Source organism: Garra rufa, chromosome 4, assembly GCF_049309525.1.
Source record: "Garra rufa chromosome 4, GarRuf1.0, whole genome shotgun sequence".
NCBI classification, from domain to species: domain Eukaryota; kingdom Metazoa; phylum Chordata; class Actinopteri; order Cypriniformes; family Cyprinidae; genus Garra; species Garra rufa.
This window is the reverse complement of record NC_133364.1, coordinates 37998142-38021114: the sequence shown is the minus strand read 5'-3', so window position 1 is coordinate 38021114 and position 22973 is coordinate 37998142. Positions and strand designations below refer to the sequence as shown.

General features: G+C 37.2%; 2 protein-coding genes across 3 annotated transcripts in view; both read left to right on the top strand.

The window, feature by feature from the left end:
- LOC141332929 (NACHT, LRR and PYD domains-containing protein 3-like) overlaps positions 1–22973 on the top strand; it is a 443961-nt gene that overhangs the window by 273457 nt on the left and 147531 nt on the right. The window lies entirely within an intron of this gene.
- ikbip (IKBKB interacting protein) lies at positions 7998–21871 on the top strand. 2 transcript variants are annotated; one of them, XM_073839158.1, is made up of 3 exons: positions 7998–8277; positions 8357–8474; positions 20262–21871. In XM_073839158.1, exons 1-3 carry the CDS (start codon positions 8093–8095, stop codon positions 20910–20912), a joined length of 954 nt encoding a protein of 317 aa, XP_073695259.1. In that variant the 5' UTR covers positions 7998–8092; the 3' UTR covers positions 20913–21871. The 2 variants fall into 2 exon arrangements, with proteins under 2 accessions (XP_073695259.1, XP_073695258.1); XM_073839157.1 differs by lacking the exon at positions 20262–21871 and adding an exon at positions 14745–15783.

Sequence of the window (22973 nt, the reverse complement as noted above, 5' to 3'; positions counted from 1 at the left end):
TTTGCATATCCCACATTGTCTACGCAATCCTCCATCCTAGGAAGTGGGTAGTTATCAGGAATCGTAAGTGCATTTACTTTCCTAAAATCTGTGCAAAACCTAAAAGAACCATCTGGTTTTGGTACTAAAATACATGGAGAACTCCATGGACTAGAGCTAGGCTTAGCAAGACCGTTGTTCAACAAATAATCAACCTCTTGTCGCATAACTGAACGTTTTACCGAATTCACTCTGTATGCGTGCTGTCGGATCGGACTAGCATCTTTAACATCAATATCATGCTGAATGACATTAGTTAACGCAGGTACGTCTTTAAATAGACACTCAAATTCAGAAATGAGCCTGACTAGATCACATTTCTGATCAATAGACAAATTTGTTAAATGTGAACCAAGATCTTTCAGTATTTCAGAATTACACAACCTCACAGTTGACTGAGAAATATTCTGAAATAATACTCCGTCTTCTTCAGCACCAGTAACAGGCTTTTCTGTCACAACCGCAACAGAAATAACAGCAGTATCTGAAGCTCTGTCATTCGCATCAGCTTGTGATCTCGAATGATAAAGTTTCAACATGTTTACATGACAAGCGCGAGTTTTTCGTTTTCGGTCGGGAGTACAGATAACATAATTCGTTTCACTCAATTTCTCTTTCACTATATAAGGACCGAAAAATCGAGCCGACAGTGAAGAACCAGGAATAGGCAAGAAAACCAAAACTGAGTCACCAGGCTTGAAAGATCGTTTAACAGCCTTTTTGTCAAATGTTTGTTTCATACCTTTTTGCGTGTTGGCAAGAGACTCTTTTGCGACTAAGCAAGCTGTATGCAAACGCTTCCGAAATTTCGTTACGTACTCCAGTACATTCGTTTTCAAACTGTCTTTTTCCAGAATTTGGTCTTTTAAAACCTTCAATGGACCACGTACCTGATGTCCGAAAACCAGTTCAGCTGGACTAAAACCCAGCGATTCTTGAACGCTTTCTCTGATAGCGAACATCAGCATAGGAATGCCGTCATCCCACTCATTACCAGTCTGCATACAATATTTTCGCAACATCGACTTCAACGTTTGGTGAAAACGCTCCAAGGCGCCTTGGCTTTCTGGATGGAACGCAGTGGAGGTACGATGTGTAATTCCTAATGTCTGCATGACTTGATTAAAAAGCTTAGACATGAAATTTGTGCCTTGGTCGCTTTGCACCACTTTAGGCAAACCAAACGTCGAAAAAAACTTAACTAGTGCCTTGACAACGACAGGTGCAGTGATTTTTCTCAAAGGAATTGCTTCAGGAAATCGAGTGGCTAGACACATCACTGTTAACAGAAACTGATTACCACTTTTTGACTTTTTCAAAGGTCCTACACAGTCAATGAGGACATGTTCAAATGGTTCGCCAAGAACAGGTATTGGATTTAAAGGAGCCGGTGGAACAACCTGATTTGGCTTTCCAGCAATTTGACATACGTCACAAGATCGGCAATAGTGCGTTACATCAGTTTTCAATCCAGGCCAGAAAAAGTGCTTTAAAATCCGGTTGTAAGTTTTCCTTATGCCCAAATGACCCGACAGTGGATGATCATGTGCCAAGCACAACACATGTGGGCGATATGGGAGAGGAACCACAACCTGATAAAAAACATCCCATTCGGCTTGGTCAGGTGATGAACACCACTTACGCATCAACAAGTCATTTTCTAAAATATAGGCGCTTTGTTTCGTCTTAGCCAAATCGTGCGGATTTACAGAATTAAAAAGTGTAGTCAATGTTTCATCTTTTTTCTGTGCAGTGATTAATTCCTCTCGTGTGATTTTTAAAATCAACGAATTCGTGTCATAAGAATTTTTCACCCTTTCTGGTTTCTTTTTCTCACAGTCCAAATTTTCCTCTCCGTCTACGACAGAAGAAAAGAAAGAGTCATTCAAAGCAATCTCTTTACGGGCCTGTGCGCGAGTGACAGCGCACGCAGGAAAGACATGAGGATAAGCTTCACCAACCTCATCAGATGCACATTCTGTCGGTTTGTCCAGAACTTCCAATAATGGCATCACTTTCCCTCCGGCTAAATCATTGCCTAGAATTAAATCTACCCCCTTCATAGGCAGTGAAGTACAAACTGCAACACGGACAAATCCAGAACACAAGTCACTTTTCAAATGCAGATTATGCAGGGGTCTTTTTACACATCCCATTTCAATTCCCTGCACTAATACGCTGGAATGACAAGAAGTCTCAACAGAAAATTTAATTGCTTTTTCAACAATAAAACTTTGCATCGAACCTGTGTCACGAAGCATTGTGATTTCTTTTTGATCTTCATCACGGCCAGTCAAAGAAATTAACCCCTTAAGAATAAAAGGACGGAACGTTTCATCCACATCATCTTTGGAGTGTACAGCCACAGTCTGTTTACAAGTCTTTACAAAACCTACTGGTTTAGCTTGTTTTCGTTTAAGTCGGGGACAATCCACAACAACATGTCCTTTCTTGCGACAGTAAAAACAGTCACGTTCCTCAACAACTCTTGGTGCATTACTTTTCGAGCGCACAAATTGTGTGTTAGATAAAAATGGAACAGCAGGTGCATTTTCCACACGTGAATGAACGAAGACATTTTTGTGGGTTAAGATGAATTCATCAGCTAAAACTGCAGCCTGTGATAAAGACTTTACTTTTTGTTCGTTTAGGTAAACAACCACTTTCTCAGGTAGACAATTCTTAAATTCTTCCAAGAGAACAAGCTCACGCAACGAATTAAAATCTGCCACATTGTTAGCTACACACCACTTATCAAAAAGCATGCCCTTCTCTCTAGCAAATTCCACAAAAGTTTGATTAGAAGTTTTTCTGTGCGTCCTAAACTTCTGTCTATAAGCCTCAGGAACTAATTCATATGCACGAAGTATCGCTGATTTGACTGAATCATACTCCAAACTTTCTTCAAGTGATAAAGTGGAATACACCTCTAAAGCCTTTCCCACAAGTTTACACTGCAGTAACAGAGACCAGAATTCAGGTGGCCAACGCAACGAAGTCGCGATCCGTTCAAACGCATTAAAATACGAATCAACTTCTGATTCTCTAAATTGTGGAACAAGAGCAATGTGCTTACTTACGTCAAAATTAGGACTAGGTGAGATCGACACCGAAGAAACATTGGAAGGAGAAACTGGAACCGGCTGATTAGCCTCCGCAGCCTTCTTTGAAGCGTCCAACTCGAGCTGGCGCAACCTCACTTGCGTCTCAGCCTCGATTTCAAGTTTGCGTATCTGCAAACGAAGGTCAAGTTCAGCGCGACGGGTGTGCTCTTGGGAATCATAATATAGACGTGCCATGCGAACTTTCAGCCGCGCATCGTCTAGCGAACCCACAGAGAGCGGAGAGAACGGTTCAAAGGGTGGCAGTCCAACGCTAGCATCTGCAACGGCCTCAACCCCTGCATCTGCATCGGTTTTGCCACTACCCACGTTCTTATCTCCCATTCCAAAAGAAGCAAACGCCTCATCACCAGGATTTAGATGATCAGCCGTCTCCTCCATTTCAATATTTGGCGTGAGAAGCACATTAAGCTCAAGTAACTGGTCTATTATTTTTTTCTTAATTTCGGCTTTAAGGTCCTGTTTGTTAATTATCAGTTTAAAATGATCAGCCACTAGAAACAAGTCCTGTTTCCGACAAATGTTAAGCAGCTCCAACGAAGGACTCTTAACAAATTCTTCTAAACTGAACATTTTAAATTAAAGTGTCACGTGCTCAAAAGGTGCTACAAAACTGCTACTTACTATGACAATCTTACCTAATAGTCACACTAGCCTACTGCACCGCCAACCAATTCAATTGCCACCACCATAGCTATTTCTTTGGTCATTTTATTTCCTCTCAAGGGTAATCCGGTAATTAAATTATCCCAGAAATATATTAAACAATCCTGGAAATTATATTAAATGATCCCGGACGAGCCCCCATTAAATGTTACGACCTTCAATGGAAATTTGTCTAGGAATTTAAAAGGAGTAACATTGAGATGACCAAAGAAGAAGCTGGTAGTAAAAGTGGCAAGAGAAACTCAGGACATCAAATTAGCACCGCAAAAGATTTATTGCTCCCAAAACCATGAATATTTACAAACATTTAAGAAAATAATATTAAACAATTACTAATTTATATAACCAAGACAAACGGGAGAGGAACGGAAAGTAGCGCTAGAAATCAAAGAAATAAACATAACAAAAAGACCCCACTATATCCACCCGGTCCTCTAAATAAGAAAACAAAAATGTGGAAAAGAAATCTTCCGCGCAAATGCGCCCTAAACTTACACTAACTATAAAAACACAAAAATACACATTTAGCGCACTTACTAAACTGGTGTGTCTAATACAGAGAAAATCCTGCGTGCAAGATATGTATATCACGTGACTTACTAGGCTGTTCCAGGTCTCCCTTGTCTGTAGACCGCAATTAGATCACAAATTTAAGTGGAGCAAAAACAAGCGGGCTAAAGGTGTCAAAGACACATAACATCATGTTCATCATGAACGTAGATGTCACAAGTGACATAACTTTTACACAGGTCATTCCAACAAATCTCACGCTAATCTCGTAAGCATTAACATCGTAGCAGATAAACAAATAGTCAGTGACACCAAAAGTTAAAAAACACACGCCAAGTCAAACAGCTCATATCTTCCAGGTGCCGCGTCCAATTTAAAGGTCTCTTGGCAGATCACGATTGGCAGAGATGACACACCGTCACGGATACCCAACGATGATTGACAGCCACACCAGCGAATAGCGTTCCAAAGGTAGGCGGTACCTAGGAGCGCTTAAAAGGTGACAGAATAGAAAAGAGAACATACACAAGAAAAACAGTGTACAGTTCGTAACAGAACGTTAGCTGTTGGTTCTCAGAACGTTAGCTTTTGGTTCTCAGAACGTTCTGGGAACGTTAGCTTTTGATTCTCAGAACATTCGCTTTTGGTTCTCAGAACGTTAGCTTTCGGTTCTCAGAACGTTAGCTGTTGGTTCTCAGAACGTTAGCTTTTGGTTCTCAGAACTTTCTGGGAACGTTAGCTTTTGGTTCTCGGAACGTTAGCTCTTGGTTCTCAGAACATTAGCTTTTGGTTCTCGGAAGGTTCTCAGAACGTTCTGGCAACGTTAGCTTTTGGTTCTCAGAACGTTAGCTTTTGGTTCTCAAAACGTTCTGGCAACGTTAGCTTTTGGTTTCTCAGAACGTTAGCTTTCGGTTCTCAGAACGTTAGCTCTTGGTTCTCAGAACGTTAGCTTTTGGTTCTCAGAATGTTCTGGGAACGTTAGCTTTTGGTTCTCGGAACGTTAGCTTTTGGTTCTCGGAACGTTAGCTTTTGGTTCTCGGAACGTTAGCTTTTGGTTCTCGGAAGGTTCTCAGAACGTTAGCTCTTGGTTCTCAGAACGTTAGCTTTTGGTTCTCAAAACGTTCTGGCAACGTTAGCTTTTGGTTTCTCAGAACGTTAGCTTTCGGTTCTCAGAACGTTAGCTCTTGGTTCTCAGAACGTTAGCTTTTGGTTCTCAGAACGTTCTGCCAACGTTAGCTTTTAGTTCTTGGAACGTTAGCTTTTGGTTCTCAGAACGTTCTGGGAACGTTAGCTTTTGGTTGTCAGAAGGTTCTGGGAACGTTAGCTTTTGGTTCCCAGAATGTTTCCGGAACTTTCCAGAGAACGTTTCCTATTGGTTACTAAGGAAAGTTTTCTTAACGTAAATAGAACGTTAGGTTTGGGGAACATTCCGGGAATGTTCCTAGTAGGTTCCCAGAACGTTCCCTTAACCTTAAGGGAACTTTCTATTTATGTTAAGAAAACTTTCCTGGCTAACCAATAGGGAACGTTCTATTTTTGTTCCTGGAGGGTTCCCTGAGAGTTCCCTGAAGGTTCCCAGAACTTTTTCCCAACCTCTTCACTCCTATACTGCTTCTGTAAGTCAGCACTCCCGTTTCCCAGAGTAGGCAGATGTGGACCTCAATAATCACTGCTACACACCATGTCTTGTTTTGAACAATTGTTTAAAAATTATAGATAATCAGAGCACATTTAACCATCATAAGGAGCATTAAATGAGACTGAATTATCCTATACTATGTTAGACTTTGTTAATGTAAGAAGTACCATACCATTTAATAAGCCAGATTTTATGTTTATTAAAGCACCAAATAACATGACTTAAACAAAATATTTGATTTTAAAAATGTGTATTAGATTTTTACAAACATTAAAAATGAATAACATTAATTTGACTTTAACTAGGATAACATTATATTCATTTCTTACCCCTGAATTAACGATGATGTGCTTCCCTCTTTTGGTCACTAAACGAAAACGTCTCGGTTAACATGTTCTCTTCATTTAGACGTGTGAAATCTCCCTAAAATAGCAATATTTACCCTCGTATATATATATTAGTTATAAGTAATTATCCATTAAAGAGATCAATTAATGAATGTCAGTCGGCCAGTTTTTTAATTACGCAAGGGCGCGTAATGTGGAAGACAGGAGAAAGCACGTGCAGTAAAGAAAGAAAAACCCAGTGTTTATAATATGATTTTCAGACGGTTAGCCTTGGCTTATTTTAGCTATAAAATTATATTTATATTATCATTATAATGGGATTTGACCACTTTGATGGCTACACTTTATTAAAAGCTTTAATTAGCTTACATGGTTATGACTACTAAAAATAGCCTTCAGGGAACGTTCTTTAATTAAAGAGATATTCTACAGGAACGTTCCCAGAACAGTCTCACTTGGTTCCCAAAAAATAACCAAATGGTAACCATATGGGAACGTTAGGGGAACGTTCTGTGTTTGCTGGGTAGTAGTATTAACAGTAAACATGGCTAAAGATGAGAAAAAAGGAACAGAAGAACCGAATCAATTGAGTCATTTACGCTGGAACCACTCCGATTGATTCAAACTCGTGACTTGATAATTCATTTCAAGCTGTTCACTAGCACAAACCAGATCAAATTAAAAGTTTGTAACGATTTTAAAAAGCGTAGGAGCTTTCTGAAACACTGAATCAGACAAACAATTGAAAATGATTCACTATTTTGAAGCGCTCCAATTGAATCACGAATTATTTGATTCGGTTCGAGGCGTCGGAACGTGAATCATTTTGCGAATTGAATGATTCAAACCGGATGAATCGCAAATCACTTGATTTAGATCGTAACTTCAGAATGGATTTGCATGTTTTGCTTCAGATGGGAACGAATCATTTGGTTCAGATTGTCATTTCAGAGAGATTTCGCTAATCTTTTCTTCTTATTTCTTTTTTCTTAAAAAGTAGAAAACAAACCATAAGAAAAAATTCCATAAGAAAATTGAGTTTTATTTTATTTTTGCCATTTTTCATTAGTATATTTTTATTTATGTATTTCTCTAATTTTAAGAATTGGAAGTGGAAGACATTCGATAAGTAAGATCTCTGACTGAAGTCCTTGAAATTAAAAAAGTAATGATTGGAAAGTCTATTTCACAGTATCTGTACGAACCATGGATAAGTAACTTTTTTTCTTATAGCTATAATCTGCCATAATGCATTTTAAAAAGCCCACTCTGACTCATTTAAATCTCAGAGTTTGACTTATTACCGATAAGAAACTGTAGAAGTTTAAATCTTTTACATCTAATGATAATTCCTTACGCACAGTAAATCAATCACAAAATTAGACGCTCAACTGTGATTGGTCAGTCCTCAGCTGCGCTGAGAAAAGTAACAGCTATCACGTGACAACGCTTTCTATTCGCTGTTTCAACACAACTAATTTACAGCGATACATTTATTAACTCGAATAGACGCTGAAATAAACATAAATAGTAAAAAGTTAAAACAACATAAATAATATTTAGACTCGCGTAAGCTCCGCCCACACGGCTGCGTCAGAGCGCGTCTCCGCTCTGATTGGCTTACAGCAGAACGGCTGCGTGGCGATTTCAGCATCTGAGGATGAGAGGAAAGAAAACTCCTCAAAGTTTGAGCAGCTGAGCTCCGCGATTAAACACAGCAGCTGCTTATACTTTAGACTCTTCTACAGTTCACTTTAGAGTCGTCAAACATGCAGGTCAGCGGCGTGAAACAGCGACAGAAGACTCAAAACAAGCCGCAGAACGGAGAGAAGCGGCGGACTGACGATGAGGAGGAGAAAGAGACCGTTATTAGAGCCTCTTCCTCTCGCTTCAGTCCCGATATGAAGCTCTGTGTCAGTCTGATGTGTCTCTCAGCCTCGCTCATCATGACCTGGTGAGTCTGAAACACCGTTATAAACTAAAGTTAGCTAGTTTTCTGTTGTCTAAAGTCTGTTTGTGCTTGTCCTCCACAGGCTGCAAGTCCAGCAGAATGCAAAGCTGGCAGAAATGACCGAGAAATACGAGCATTTGTATGAAAAGAGCCGAAATGTAAAAGAACTGGAGGAAAAAATGGCAGAAGTCTCTCAGAAGGTTTGTATCAGTCAAAACCAGTCTAAAATGCATGAAACGCCGACATATATGTGTAATAACTGTATTTGTGTCGTTTTCACAAAGCTTTTCCACCAAAAAAAAGCACACAATATCCTCAAAAAAACTAAATGATTAAAAGTATAACTTTCAAGTTAGAAGTGTTGAAAGACAAAATTGTGGCTTGAATACAAAGCATTTTCAAGCGTAATGTGATATATTTATAAAATCTTCTGCTCACCAAACCTGCATTTATTTGATCTAAAGTACAGCAAAACAAATTGAAATAATTTTACTATAATATCTGTTGAAATGTAATTTATTTCTGTGATCAAAGCTGGATTTTTCAGCATTACTTCAGTCTTTAGTGTCACATGATCCTTCAGAAATCTGTTCAAGTAACATTATTATTATTATCATTATTAATATTTAAAACTCTTTGAAGAAAAAGATCCAAGGATCAGCATTTATTTGAAATAAAAAGCTTTGGTAACACACTATGACATTCAAAACTTAAGTCATTTTATTTTTTGAGAAATAAATGATAGAAATTAATACTTTTATTTAGTAAGAATGCTTTAAATTGATCAAAAGTGATGATAAAGGCATTTATAATGTTACAAAAGATTTCTATTTCAGATAAATGCTGTTATTTTGAACTTTCTATTCGGCAAAGAAACCTAAAAAGGTCTACTCGGCTGTTTTATAAGTAATATTATAAGTAATAATAAATGTTTCCTGACCAGCAAATCAGTACATTAGAATGATTTCTGAAGGATCATGTGACACTGAAGACTGAAGTAATCATGCTGAAAATTCAGCTTTGAAATATCAAGAATAAATTACACATTAAAATATATTGTAATAGAAAACAGCTATTTTAAATAGTAAAAATATTTCCAAATGTTACTGTTTTTGCTGGACTTTGGATCAAATAAAAACATGTTTTTTGAGACATTTCAAGACTTTATTTTTTGTAAAAACTAATGTTGTGGACTATTTTTACTATTTAAAATAACGTTTTCTATTTGAAAATATTTTAAAGTGTAATTCATTCCTCTGATTTCAAAGCTGAATTTTTATTATCTTTACTTCAGTCACATGATCCTTCAGAAATCATTCTAATATGCTGATTTGTTTACATTTATTATTATTATTATGATTCTGAGTAACATTTTTCAGGTTTCTTTGATGTATAAAATGTTAAAAACACCAGCATTTATTTAAAATCTAAATCTTTTCTAACAATATAGACAACCGTTCAAAAGTGTAGGGTCTGAATAAATGTTTTATTCTTTATTTTTTGAAAGAAATGAATGATTTTATTCAGCAAGGATGTGTTGAATTGATAAAAAGTGATAGCAAAGACTTATATTGTTAGAAAAGATTTATGTTTTGAATAAATGCTGTTCTTTTTAATGTTTTATTTATCAAAGATGGCTTTTTCAACATTGATTAATTGCAGCAACTGTAAAACTGGCGTTTAAATGGGTCAGGATAATTTTTCTTTCAAAAATGTATACTTTTATTTATTAAGGACACATTAAATTGATCAAAAGGGACAGTAAAGTTGTTTATAATGTTACAAAAGATTTCTAGTTCAAATAAAGGCTGTTCTTTTGAACTTTCTATTCACCTGTGAATCCGATGGTTTCCACAGAAATATAGTGCAGCTCAACTGTTTTAAATATGGATGATAATCTGAAATATTACTTGAGCATTGAATCAGAATATTAGAATGATTTCTGAAGGATCATGTGACACTGAAGACTGCAGTAAAGCAACTAATTACTTTTTATAAATTATTAAAATAGAAAACATTACTTTATATTGTAATACCATTTCACGAAATTACAGTTTTTTGTTCAATGAAGCCTTGATGAGCATAAGAGACTTCTTTAAAAATATAAAAAATCTTACTGATCCCGAACTTTTAAATTGCAGTTATTTACAAGATTATACAATTCATTGTAAAGGGCATAACAAGGCATAATTCATGTATTATATATGACCCTGGACCACAAAACCAGTGCTAAGGGTCAATTAATTGATTAAATAAGCTTTTCATTGATGTATGGTTTGTTAGAATAGGACAAAATTTGAAAATCTGTAATCTGAGGATGCAAAAAAATCTAAATACTGAGAAAATCGCCTTTAAAGTTGTCCAAATGAAGTTCTCAGCTATGCATATCTCTAATCAAAAACTAAGTTTTGATATATTTGCGGAAGGAAATTTACAAAATATCTTCATGGAACACGATTTTTACTTAATATCGCAATAATTTTTGGCATATAAGAAAAATCAATAATTTTGACCAATATACAATGTATTGTTGGCTATTTCTACAAATACACCCGTGCTACTTAAGACTGGTTTTGTGCTCCAGGGTCACATATGTAAAACCTTTAACTATTACAGGCCTCAAAACATTACAAAATCCTTTTTCCAAACTTTTCCCCAGCAGTGTTTCTGAATTAGGGTTGTGCCGATAGACGATAGTATCGTGTATCGACGATAGTCAGAGATATCGCCTGTTGCTGATGCCTTTGACGATAGTTAGACGATTATTATTATTATCCGTCAACAAAGAACTTAACTTTAGCAATGCAGCACAGAGAGTCTGTTCTAGGATGCTTCAGAAACTTGCCGCGGTATAAACACACGCATAGAGAGGCCACAGCGCCTTAACGCACCTCGTGCAGTGAGAATGGGAGATTTTCATCATACAGTACGGTGGTAGATTAACTGATTCTAAAGGGAGTGTTATATTATATTTGCATTGCAGTCATTAGGATAACAGAGGTAGTAAAACCTGGTTCAGGCTGAATTCATTACGATGTATCATAATCAGTCTGTATATAGTAAACATAAACATTCATCTCAGTAACGTCTATAGGCGTTAATTAGAATTACGATGCGATCAGATGACGCTAAACATACGCACGTGAATTACACGCGCATCACTTCTCCGCATCCAATATGAACTGAACTACAACATCACCTTCATGATAACGGTCAGACATACAGCGGTAACATTATAGCAATATGACGGGTAAAGAAAGATTCATTCATTTACATTCTGGCACGCACATTTACAACTCACTCACTGACGATTGCAGAGAATGAAACCGAAAGTAACTTGAACAACTCCGGCAGAACTACAGTCAGCGCTCTGTACACGCACAACTTAATCATATGTCAAGAGAAAAGTCTACATTTACAAAACGAATAAGGAATTTAGTACATAGATAATTAATTAAATTAGCACGATAGTATCGTGTATCGGCGATCTCTCAGGCTGACGATAGGGCGATATGAAAATTGAGCATATCGCCCAACACTATTCTGAATCTTAAAAGTCAATCTTATTTACTGAATGAGGTCAGTGCTGGTGCTAATGCTTGAACGTTTACGGTAGAGTGCTGTTTCTGATGCTGTTTTCATGCAGTAGTGTGCAGCGCTGCTGTAGTTGTGCACTAGTGTTAAGACCTTTCCACACTGAGCGCAAAAATGCGAAACGAATATCGTACGCGACGTGATTCCTATGGATGCTTCCACATAGACCGCGAACATTCGCACACCGAAAAAGCAAATGTTTTTTAACAAAACAACATGACTGTCCAATAAGATTAGAGCATTGCATCACGTGCCCGGAGCAGCTGCTGTTTTACAAAAGGACGAGAGCGGTGGCGCTGTTTTGAAAACCGGTGTAAACAAACACATAGGAGGAGTATTACGAGAGAGAAGAGGATGCGCCCTTGTTATCATCACATCTGTGCATACATGGTTATTCTCACATGTTCTTAAAGAAGTAGTTCACTTTCAGGAAAAAAAAAAAACTACAGCTAATGTACTCACCCCTTTGTCATCCAAGATGTGAATGTCTGTCTTTCTTCAGTCATGAAGAAATGGTGTTTTTTGAGGAAAACATTTCAGGATTTCTCTCCATATAGTGGACTTCTATGGTGCCCTGAGTTTGAACTTTCAGAAATGCAGTTTAAATGCAGCTTCAAAGGACTCTAAACGATCCCAGCCGAGGAAGAAAGGTCTTATCTAGTGAAACGATTGGATATTTTCTAAAAAGAAATGGAAAATTTATATACTTTTTTAACCTCAAATGCTCATCTTGTCTAGCTCTGCCTGAACTCTGTGTGTTCCTGCTCAGGACAGTTTGGGCATGTTCAAAAACTCCCATCTCGTTTTCTCATCCAACTTCAAAATTGTCCTACAACGCTGTTTTACCTTTTTGTGTGTGTGTGTGTGTGTGTGTGTGTGTGTGTGTGTGTGTGTGTGTAAATGGCATTTGATCTTCTTTGCACATTAATTTTGTAATCATTGAGTTGGTACTTCTGCAGCAAGGAGAAAATGTGATCAGAGTTTATTGACATACCCTAACTGTCTTGAACAGGAATACACAGGGTTCAGGCAGAGCTAGACATAACTGTGTTTGAGCTTAAAAAGTATATAAATTGTCTTTTTTTTTTTTTTTTTTTTTTTTAAGAAATTAACTGATCGCTTTGCTAGATAAGACCCTTCTTCCTCGACTGGGATCGTTTAGAGTCCTTTCAAGCCGCATTTAAACTGCATTTCGGAAGTTCAAACTCAGGGCACCATAGAAGTGCACTATATGAAGAACACTCCTGAAATGTTTTCCTCAAAAAACATAATTTCCTTACGAATGAAGAACGAAAGACATGAACATCTTGAATGATAAGGGGGTGAATACTTTATCTGTACATTTTTGTTCTGAAAGTAAACCACTCCTTTAATAACATTTCTATTAATTCTCTGCTGAATTATCTGATCTAGAGGAGAACACAGTCCGTTTTATTCCATGAGTGTTATATGAGTCAGTTCACATCAGATCTTCAGTATTAAAAAAAATATTGATACATTTAACTGTTCTACACACGAAATATGAAAGCAAACAGTCGCGTGATTGTGATATATTATATTTAAATGTATGTGACCCTGGACCACAAAACCAGTCATAAGGGTAAATTTTTCAAAATTGAGATTCATGCAGCATATGAAAGCTTAATAAATAAGCTTATCATTGATGTCTGGTTTGTTAATATAGGACAATATTTGTCTGAGATACAACTATTTGAAAATCTAGAATCTGAGGGTGCAAAAAAATCTAAATATTGAGAAAATCACCTTTAAAATTAGGCAAGGCCAGTTTATTTATATAGCCCATTTCATACACAATGGCAATTCAAAGTGCTGTACATAAAAGGAATTAGAATCATAATAGCATAAAAATCATAATTTAAAATAATAATCACAAGAATAAAAACAGAACATTTAAGATGATTTAAAAAAATGTATTTTAAAATTAATTAGCACAGTAAATTATCCGAATGAAGTTCTTAACAATGCATATTACTAATCAAAAATTGAGTTTTGATGTATTTACAGTAGAAAATGTACAAAATATCTTCATGCAACATGATGTTTACTTAATATCCTGATGATATTGGCATAAAAGAAAAATCTATAATTTTGACCCATAGTGTATTTTTGGCTATTGCTACAAATATACCCCAGCGACTTTAGACTGGTTTTGTGCTCCAGGTCACATATGATATATTTTCTTTATCCGTTTTGTTTGCAGCCTTATGGTATTTTTATAACCATAAAGGATGTTTATGACAATAAACAGTGTGGCGTTATTGAACATACAAAGAGTGCATGTCTGCTATGATAGAATCACAATCAGAAGTTATTACTAGGGATGCACCGATCCGACTTTTTCAGTCCCGATACCGATGCCTGGGCTTTGTATATCTGTCGATACCCGATACCGATACCATTGTTGAATTAATAATAAACTGCATACCTTCCACCTTATACCTTCCTTCCACCATGTAGAAGAAACTAAAGGCACCAAACTTTCCTAACTAAGACAAAACAGATGTAATGTATTGAATACTTATTTATGTGTTATTTAAAGAACAATTCTGCATTCAAATCGAAAATAGAATGTAATCAAACTTCTTAAAATAAATTTAAATAAATAAAATGTGGCAGAAATGTAGGAAGAAAAAAAAACTATTTTTTCAATATCAATATCGGGGCCGATATCCGATCCTAATATCGGATCGGTGCACCCCTAATTATTACAAGCACTCAATGGACGATGTTAAATCCATATAGACGCGAACATTCGGTTCACGTTTTCGCATTGCGCTCAGTGTGGAAAGGCGTTTACAGTGTGAACACAGCAGATCAAGATCAGTCACGGCTCATGTGGTGTGTTGTGAATGCAGCTGCAGGCCTCTTCCTCCTCCTCCTCTTCGTCTGTGCTCAAACACACCCTCGCCTCCATCCACAACTCCTCAGACGCAAGACAGGCGGAGCAGGATCAGTCTTCACTCCGCATTCACACTCTAAACCAGCGCATGCGGAGCGTCACTGAAGTGTGGCAAAGCAGGCAAGCCACTGTGAGGAAGGAGCTGGACGAGCTGAAGACGCGATCTCGAGCCGCACACGCACATGTGACGGAGCACATCAATGACGCAGAAGCGCTGCTGCGCGAGCTGGAGGAACGGCTGCAGGAGGTGCAGGACGGGACCAGGAGGAACGCACGCGTGCTGGACCGCACCGAGGAGGAGGACGCGGTGTGGGTGCGCGAAACTCTGGACTGGAACGAGCGGAGGGTCTCGCGGCTCCAGGAGCACCTGCGGCGTCAGACGGACCAGGGACAGGAGCTCCGTCAGCGGCTGGAGAGCAGCGCTCCTCACACACGGCTCTGGCAGGACCAGCACCTCCCGGCTGCGGAGGAGGCCGTGCGCTCTATGCTCAAGGTGCGTGCGCAGGTGAGCGCCACCTACAGGAGTCTGGAGGAGCTGCAGCTGCAGGTGCGGAGCGCTGAGGAACGGGTGAAGAGGACACGAGACGCCAGACCGGCTGGACAGGAAGACAGCCAGGAGCTAAACCAGCTGGATGGACTCTTAACAGGAGAATGAGTGTTCATGAGCAGATTTAAGGTCCGAAAACTTCGTATGCATTTTTTTTTTTTTTTCATATTCGTCATCCTTTCCTGTCAAAATGCTTGCTACGGATGCGAAAATGCAGAAAATCGGACCTGATCCCAATTTTTTTTTTATGACGGACGAAAGTTTCGGAGGCAGTGTGTAAACTCTATTTACACAACGTGAGGTTGTATTTATTTATTTAATGTGCGAAAATTTTAAGCAATAGTTTTTTGTGGAAAACTTTTCAGGATTTCTCTCCATATATTGGACTTCTATGGTGCCCGCGAGTTTTAAAGCAGCTTCAAAGGGTTCTAAATGATCCCAGCCGAGGAAGGAGGGTCTTATCTAGTGAAACGAATGGTTATTTTGTAAAAAAAATAAATAAATAAATAAAATGCTGGTCTTATCTAGCTCTGCCTGAACTCTGTGTATTCTGGTTCAAGACAGTTAGGGTGTGTTGAAAAACTCTCATCTCCCATCTCTCCAACTTCACAATCGTCCTACATCGCTGGTTTACCTTTTTTCGGAAGTAGTGTTTGATCTTCTTTGCCTGTTCCTTTTGCAAACAGTGGGTTGGTACTTCTGCACCGATGTATGGAGGAGAAAATGAGAGTTTATTGACATGGCCTAACTGTCTTTAACCAGAATACACAGAGTTCAGGCAGAGCTAGACAAGATTTGATGTTAAAAAGTATATAATTTAGGGATGCACCGAAATGAAATGCTTGGCCGAAGGCCGAATACCGAACGCAGTGTTTCGCATTTTTTTCCATTTATTTTGCCAATTTTTTCACCATTACAATAATTAAATAGTAAAAACTTGCTTTTTACTATTTTGTGTTGCTTTTCAGAGAAATAAATCAAATAACAAAAATACAATTTCAAAATATTTATTTAACACTGCGCTTTTGGGCCATTTTCGGCCGAATATTTTCGGTGGCCGAATATTCGGTGCATCCCTAATATAATTTGTCTTTTTCTTTTTTAGAAAATAATTGTTTCGCTAGATAAAACTCTTCTTCCTCAGCTGGGATCATTTAGAGCCCTTTTGAAGTTGCATTGAAATTGCATTAAAAAATTCAAACTCGGGGCACCATTTAAGTCCACTATCCACATTTTTCCGGAGTAATTGATGATTGGAATCCATGATGGATTCTAACTTGCGTTTGGATTCTTTGGTGTTTGTTCTCCGTAGAAATCCATGATAAAACGGGGTAAAAAATATATATTGGATTGAAACAATTTCAATATAAATTAGATATAAAAATGTGCACCGGTTTAACGTTATATTATTGACTTGGAAAATGTTAATTTGAGTAGAAACACCAGAGACGGGAAATGTAAAGCACGTTCCAGTCGGTTGAGACTTCTGCGTTTAAAAAAAAGTGGATATGGAAAAAAATCCTGAAATGATTTTCTCAATAAACATAATTTCTTTACGACTGAAGAAAGACATGAATATCTTGGATGACAAGGAGATGAGGACATTATCAGGAAATCTTTGTTCTGGAGCTAATCTTTTAAACTGTCTGCTGTTCTTCAGAAAAATTGTTCAGGTCCCACAAATTCTTTGGTTTTCCAGCATTTTTGTGTATTTGAACTCTTTCCAGCAATGACTGTGTGATTTTGAGATCCATCTTTTCACACTGAGGACAACTGCAACTATTACAGAAGGTTCAAACTCTCACTGATGCTCCAGAAGAAAAAAAAACACGCATTAAGAGCTGGGAGGTGAAAACTTCTGAACAGAACCTTTGAATGTTTTGTCTAAATATTATTTTTTTTAACCCTGATCTTTGAATGTCAAAAGTTTTCACCCCAGGCTCTTAATGCATTTTGTATGATAATCCCTCTTATTTTGCTAAAATAACATTTTGACCTCAACTCTATGTGCCGTATCTACTGTACTTTTGCTGACCCTGTATGTACAATGTCATCTCCAAGAAATATTCCAGGTTTAGTTCAAGTTAAGCTCAGTCGAAGACATCTGAGATGTAAATATTCCATATTATCAAAGTGAAACAGATGTATAAGGGTCAAAGGCGAAAAAGTGTTTAAGCATAAATGCATGAAGTGTAATGCTGCCTAAAATAGTTTTTGTTTTTTAAAGAAAATATTAAAAAGTTTTCTGTTTAATTTAATTGCATTTTGGTTTTTGGTTTTCAAAGCAAAAAATAAATATCAGACATTTTTCCCACATTTACAGAAGACAGCCACTAAAATGTCTTTCAGTGTAACGATCTTATCAGGCATATTTATGACATTAAAAGACGAGTTACTTTCACTCCAAATACGTATTAGTTGTGGTTCTACATTTTTACGTGCCACTATCTTAGGTTTTGCCCATTTGTCAGTAAGAATTGTTTTACTCATTTAAAACACAGTCAAATTTATTATGCTTCCTAGTCAGAATAAGCATGTTGTTTGAATGTTTACAGAAATGTGACCCTGGAGCACAAAACCAGTTTTCAGTATCATGGGTATATTTGTAGCAAAAGCCAAAAATACATTGTATGGGTCAAAATTATCGACTTTATTGCCAAAAATCAATAGGAAATTAAGTAAAGATCATGATCCATGACGATAATTTGTAAATTTCCTCCCGTAAATATATCAAAACCTAATTTTTGATTAGTAATATGCATTGCTAAGAACTTAATTTGGACAACTTTAAAGGCGATTTTCTCAGATTCTGAATTTTTAAATAGTTGTATCTCGACCAATTATTGCCCCATCCTAACAAACCATACATCAATGGAAAGCGTACTTATTTAGCTTTCAGATTATGTATAAATCTCAATTTTGACAAATTGACACTTATGACTGGTTTTGTGGTCCAGGGTCACACATGTTGTGTTGCACTGAATGACAATCTAACATTATTTCAACCATTTTTGGACATTTTATTCTCCAAAAACGTATTTGAAACCTTAAAAGTACACTTCACTTACATTTAATGCACTTTCTATGTACACAAAATCACTTTTGGTCTTTTTCAACGTCTATTTCACAGTAAATTTGTAAACAGAATAATCATGATTCTCATTTAAATCTAAAAGTGTGCACCTCCCACAACCTGCCAGCAGGGTTCATCAAACATCTGTTTCAGATTCAGTCTCTCATGTGTCTTCATTGTGTCTCAAGAACTCCTCATGTGCACCTGATATTGGAGTAGATGTCTCTGTTGATGTCTAATAAATCAGTTTATGATGTGGATACTCCTCCTAGCGGAATCACAAATTGCTTTCACCTCAAATATTAATTAGTTGTAGTTCCACATTTTTATAACGTGCCACTATCTTAGCTTTTGCCCATTTGTCAGTGAGATTTGTTTTACTCGTTTGAAAACCCAGTAAAATGCTCCCAAGTCATAATGAGCATGTTGTTTGAATTTGGACATAAATATTGTTACATTTGAATGACAGTGTAACATAATTTCAACCAAATTTGGACATTTTATTCTCCAAAAACGTATTTGAAACATCAAAAGTAGACACTTTATTTACATTTAATGCGCTTTCCATGTACACAAAATCACTTTGGTCATTTTTTAACGTCTATTTCATACTAAATATGTGACCCTGGAGCACAAAACCAGTCTTAAGTCGCTGGGGTATATTTGTAGCAATAGCCAAAAATACATTGTATGGGTTAAAATTATTGATTTTTCTTTTATGCCAAAAATCATTAGGAAATTAAGTACAGATCATGTTCCATGAAGATTTTTTTTGGTAAAATTCCTACTGTAAATATATCAAAATGTAATTTTTGATTAGTAATATGCATTGTTAAGAACTTAATTTGGACAACTTTAAAGGTGATTTTCTTAGTATTTAGATTTTTTTTTGCACCCTCAGATTTTCAAATGGATGTATCTCGACCAAATATTGTCCAGTCCTAACAAACTAGACATCAATAGAAAGCTTATTTACTGAGCTTTCATATTATATTGGTTTTGTGGTCCAGGGTCACATATATAAACAGACTCAGAATAATCAGTCAGGATTCTCATTTACACTACCGTTCAAAAGTTTGGGGTCAGTACATTTTTATTGATCCTTTTTTTTTTTTTTTTTTTTTTTAAGAAATTAATACTTTTATTCACCGAGGATGTATTAAGTAAATTAAAAGTTTATTAAAAGTTAATAATAAATAATTTACATTGTTATAAAATATTTATATTTTGAATAAACACTGTACTTTTTAAAACTTGTTATTCATGAAAGAATCCTAAAAAAAAAAAATCACAGGTTCCAAAAAATATTTGTTGATATTCTCCAGCATTGATCATCATTTTAATAATAAATCAGCATATTAGAATGATTTCTGAAGGATCATGTGACACTGAAGACTGCAGTAACCACTGATAAAAAATTCAGCTTTTCATCACAGGAATAAATTCTACTTTACAGTATGTTAAAATGAAAAACATTATTTTATATTGTAAAAACATTTTGCAATATTACTGTTTTTTTTCTGTATTTTTAATCAAATAAATTTAGCCTCAATGAGACTTCTTTAAAGACTATTACAAGACCCCAAACTGTTGAACGCTGGTGTATATCGAAAAGTGTGCACCTCCCACAACCTGCCAGCAGGGTTCATCAAATAGCTTCAGATTCAGTCTCTCATGTGTCTTATTTGTGCCTCAAGAACTCCTCATGTGCACCTGATATTGGAGTAGATGTCTATCTTGATGTCTAATAAATTAGTTTATCATGTGGATACTCCTCCTAGCAGAATGATGCATGTTTGTGCCCGAAGCTCACGCTCAGATCCTCTGGTGTGTCTCTCCTGTGTGCTATCTAGTGTGCGCTGGCGGTCTCTCTGGACGCGGAGGTGGCTCACCTGCAGGAGCGTTTCTCCAGCCTGACGGGCCAACATCAGCAGCTCCAGCAGAACCTGAGCGCCCTCGTTCAGGCGGTGGAGAGCGTGGAGCAGCACACCACTCAGGTCTCCAGCGACGTGACCTCTAGGGTGTCCTCCATCCGTACGGACGTGAGACGCATGGCTGGACTGGAGACGGAAGCGGAGGCGCTGCTCAACCAAACTCAAGCCCTGGAGGAGAAGGTGGCCCAGACTGAGAAGATGATGGTGAAGCGCATCGGAGAGCTTCTGGCTGGAAGCATTGACCGCGTCTCGGCTCTGAAGAGCACAGCTGAGAACAGCATCCAGCGGCTGGATCAGATATCTGCCCTCGTTCATGAGCTCTCAGCAGCCAACCGCAAGCTCTCAGAGCAGATCCTGGCATTGGAGAGCGGACAGGCCAAGCTCCTGAAGACGGCTATGTTCGCCAGCGACCTCAAGCCCAAGGTGTTCTCCATCAGACAGGACTTGGCCATCATCCAGCCCAAACTGGACGACCTGACGCTGAGGATCGGCCTCCTGGCTGAAGACCTGATGAGCAGAGCAGAGCTGACACGCCACACACCAGACCAGAAAGACCAGCTGACGCCGTGAGAGAAGATGTAGACATTCAGACCCTGAAGACATGTTCAAACAATCAGTTGTGCTTCTGGAATGCATTGACATTTAGTCAGATAACTGTGAGCTGCTCCTGCGTGAAATCTGCTGACTGAACAAACACTGAAATGCACACAAGCATGAGATCTGATACGATACTCACTGACGTGATTCTTGAAGGTGCATCGAAGAATAGCATTCACACGCTTTTAAAGTGTGGTACCTCTTTGTAAAAGGCAAAGCGCAGTAACTACAGATTTGGTCAAAATTGAGTTTAGGCTTCAAATGGACTTTGTGACAACTGTTTTGTCTTGTGGCAAGGTCTCCTGGTTCAGTTTTGTCCACATGTTTGACTAGCTGTAAACACTTTACGGCATTTTCATCAGTTTCAGTGTTGGCGTAGTTACTGCACTTTGCCTTTGGAGGGCAGAATACACTACCAATCAATAATCAATAATTGTAATGCTCACTAAATCTAAAATATAGCAAAAACTGAACAATTGTGAAATATTTTTACTAAATAAAATGACTGCTTTCTGTTTGAATATATTTTCAAATCTAATTTCAGCATCATTACTCGAGTCTTCAGTGTCACGATTCTTCAGAAACTATTCTAATATACTGATTCGCTGCTCAACAAACATTTATTATTACGTTTTCTATGAAAAAGCCAATTTACTGAAATGCTGCTTAAACTTAACAGTTCATATTATTCTTCTGAGATTATCTGTCCAAGCTAGTAAACCACAATCATGTTAGTCACATGCTAATCAGGCTAGAAACATGCTAGTAGCTTGCTAATCACGCTAACAACAGGATACTAATGCTAATATGCTAACGACAATCTAATCGTGCTAGAAACAGGCTAATTATGTTAGAAACATGTTAGTTACTTGCTAATCATGCTAACAACAGGCTACTAATGTTAACATCATGCTAGCGATATTCTAATCATGCTAATATTGTTAGAAACATAATAACGACATGCTAGAAACATGTTCATTATGTTAGTATCAGGCTAATAATTTGCTAATCATGTTAGAAACATGATAACATGTTAATGTTAGAAGCATGCTAGTATCTGGCTAATAATGCTAACAACAGGTTACTAATATTAACCTCATGTTAGCTACATTTTAATCATGTTAGAAACATGCTAACAACAGGTAATCATGCTAGAAACATGTTAATGGCATTTTAATCATGCAAGCACCATGCTAATCATGTTAAAAACATGCTAGTGTCTTGATAATCATGCTAAAAAGATTCTATCAACATTAGCAACATGCTATTGACATGTTAACCATGTTACAAACATACTAGAAACATGCTAATCATGTTAAAAACATACTAGTGCCTTGATAATCATGCTAATGATTAAACATGCTAATATCTGGCAAATCATGCTAACAACATGCTAACAGCAGGTTACTAATGTTAACATAATGCTAGCTACATGCTAATAATGTTAGAAGCATGCTAGTAACTGGCTAATCATGCTAACAGCAGGTTACAAATGTTAACATTATGCTAGCTACATTTTAATCATGTTAGAAACATGCTAACAACAGGTTAATTATGTTAAAAAACATGCTAACAACATGCTAATCAGGCTACAAACATGTTATTCATGTAAGTAACTTGCTAATCATGTTACTAATGCTAGCATCATGCTAATGGCATTCTAATCATGTTAGAAAGATGCTACCAACGTTAGCAACACGCTTTTGACACGTTGATCATGTTTCAAACATGCTAGAAAAATGCTAACAACATGTTAATCATGCTAGAAACATGCTAGCAACATGTTAGTAACTTGCTAATCATGCTAGCTAAATGCTAGTAGCATGCTAAATATGTTAGAAACAGTAGTGCCTTCAAAACACTTGAGCGTTAAGCTTTAAAACTATTTAAACTTCAATCTTTCTCAGACTGAAAACCATAACATTTCTACAATTTTAAAAACTTTTAAACCTTTTCCCACTTTCTGATCATGCTTTTTGAAGCCAACTTAAAGCTTGTCTTGATGAACTTATTTATCTAGTGATCATTTGTATC

Coding starts and splice junctions, on each gene's coding strand:
- ikbip (XM_073839157.1), top strand. CDS start 8,093: ATGCAGGTCAGCGGCGTGAAACAGCGACAGAAGACTCAAAACAAGCCG. Junction 8,278..8,356: donor GCCTCGCTCATCATGACCTG/GTGAGTCTGAAA, acceptor TGTCCTCCACAG/GCTGCAAGTCCAGCAGAATG. Junction 8,475..14,744: donor TGGCAGAAGTCTCTCAGAAG/GTTTGTATCAGT, acceptor TTGTGAATGCAG/CTGCAGGCCTCTTCCTCCTC.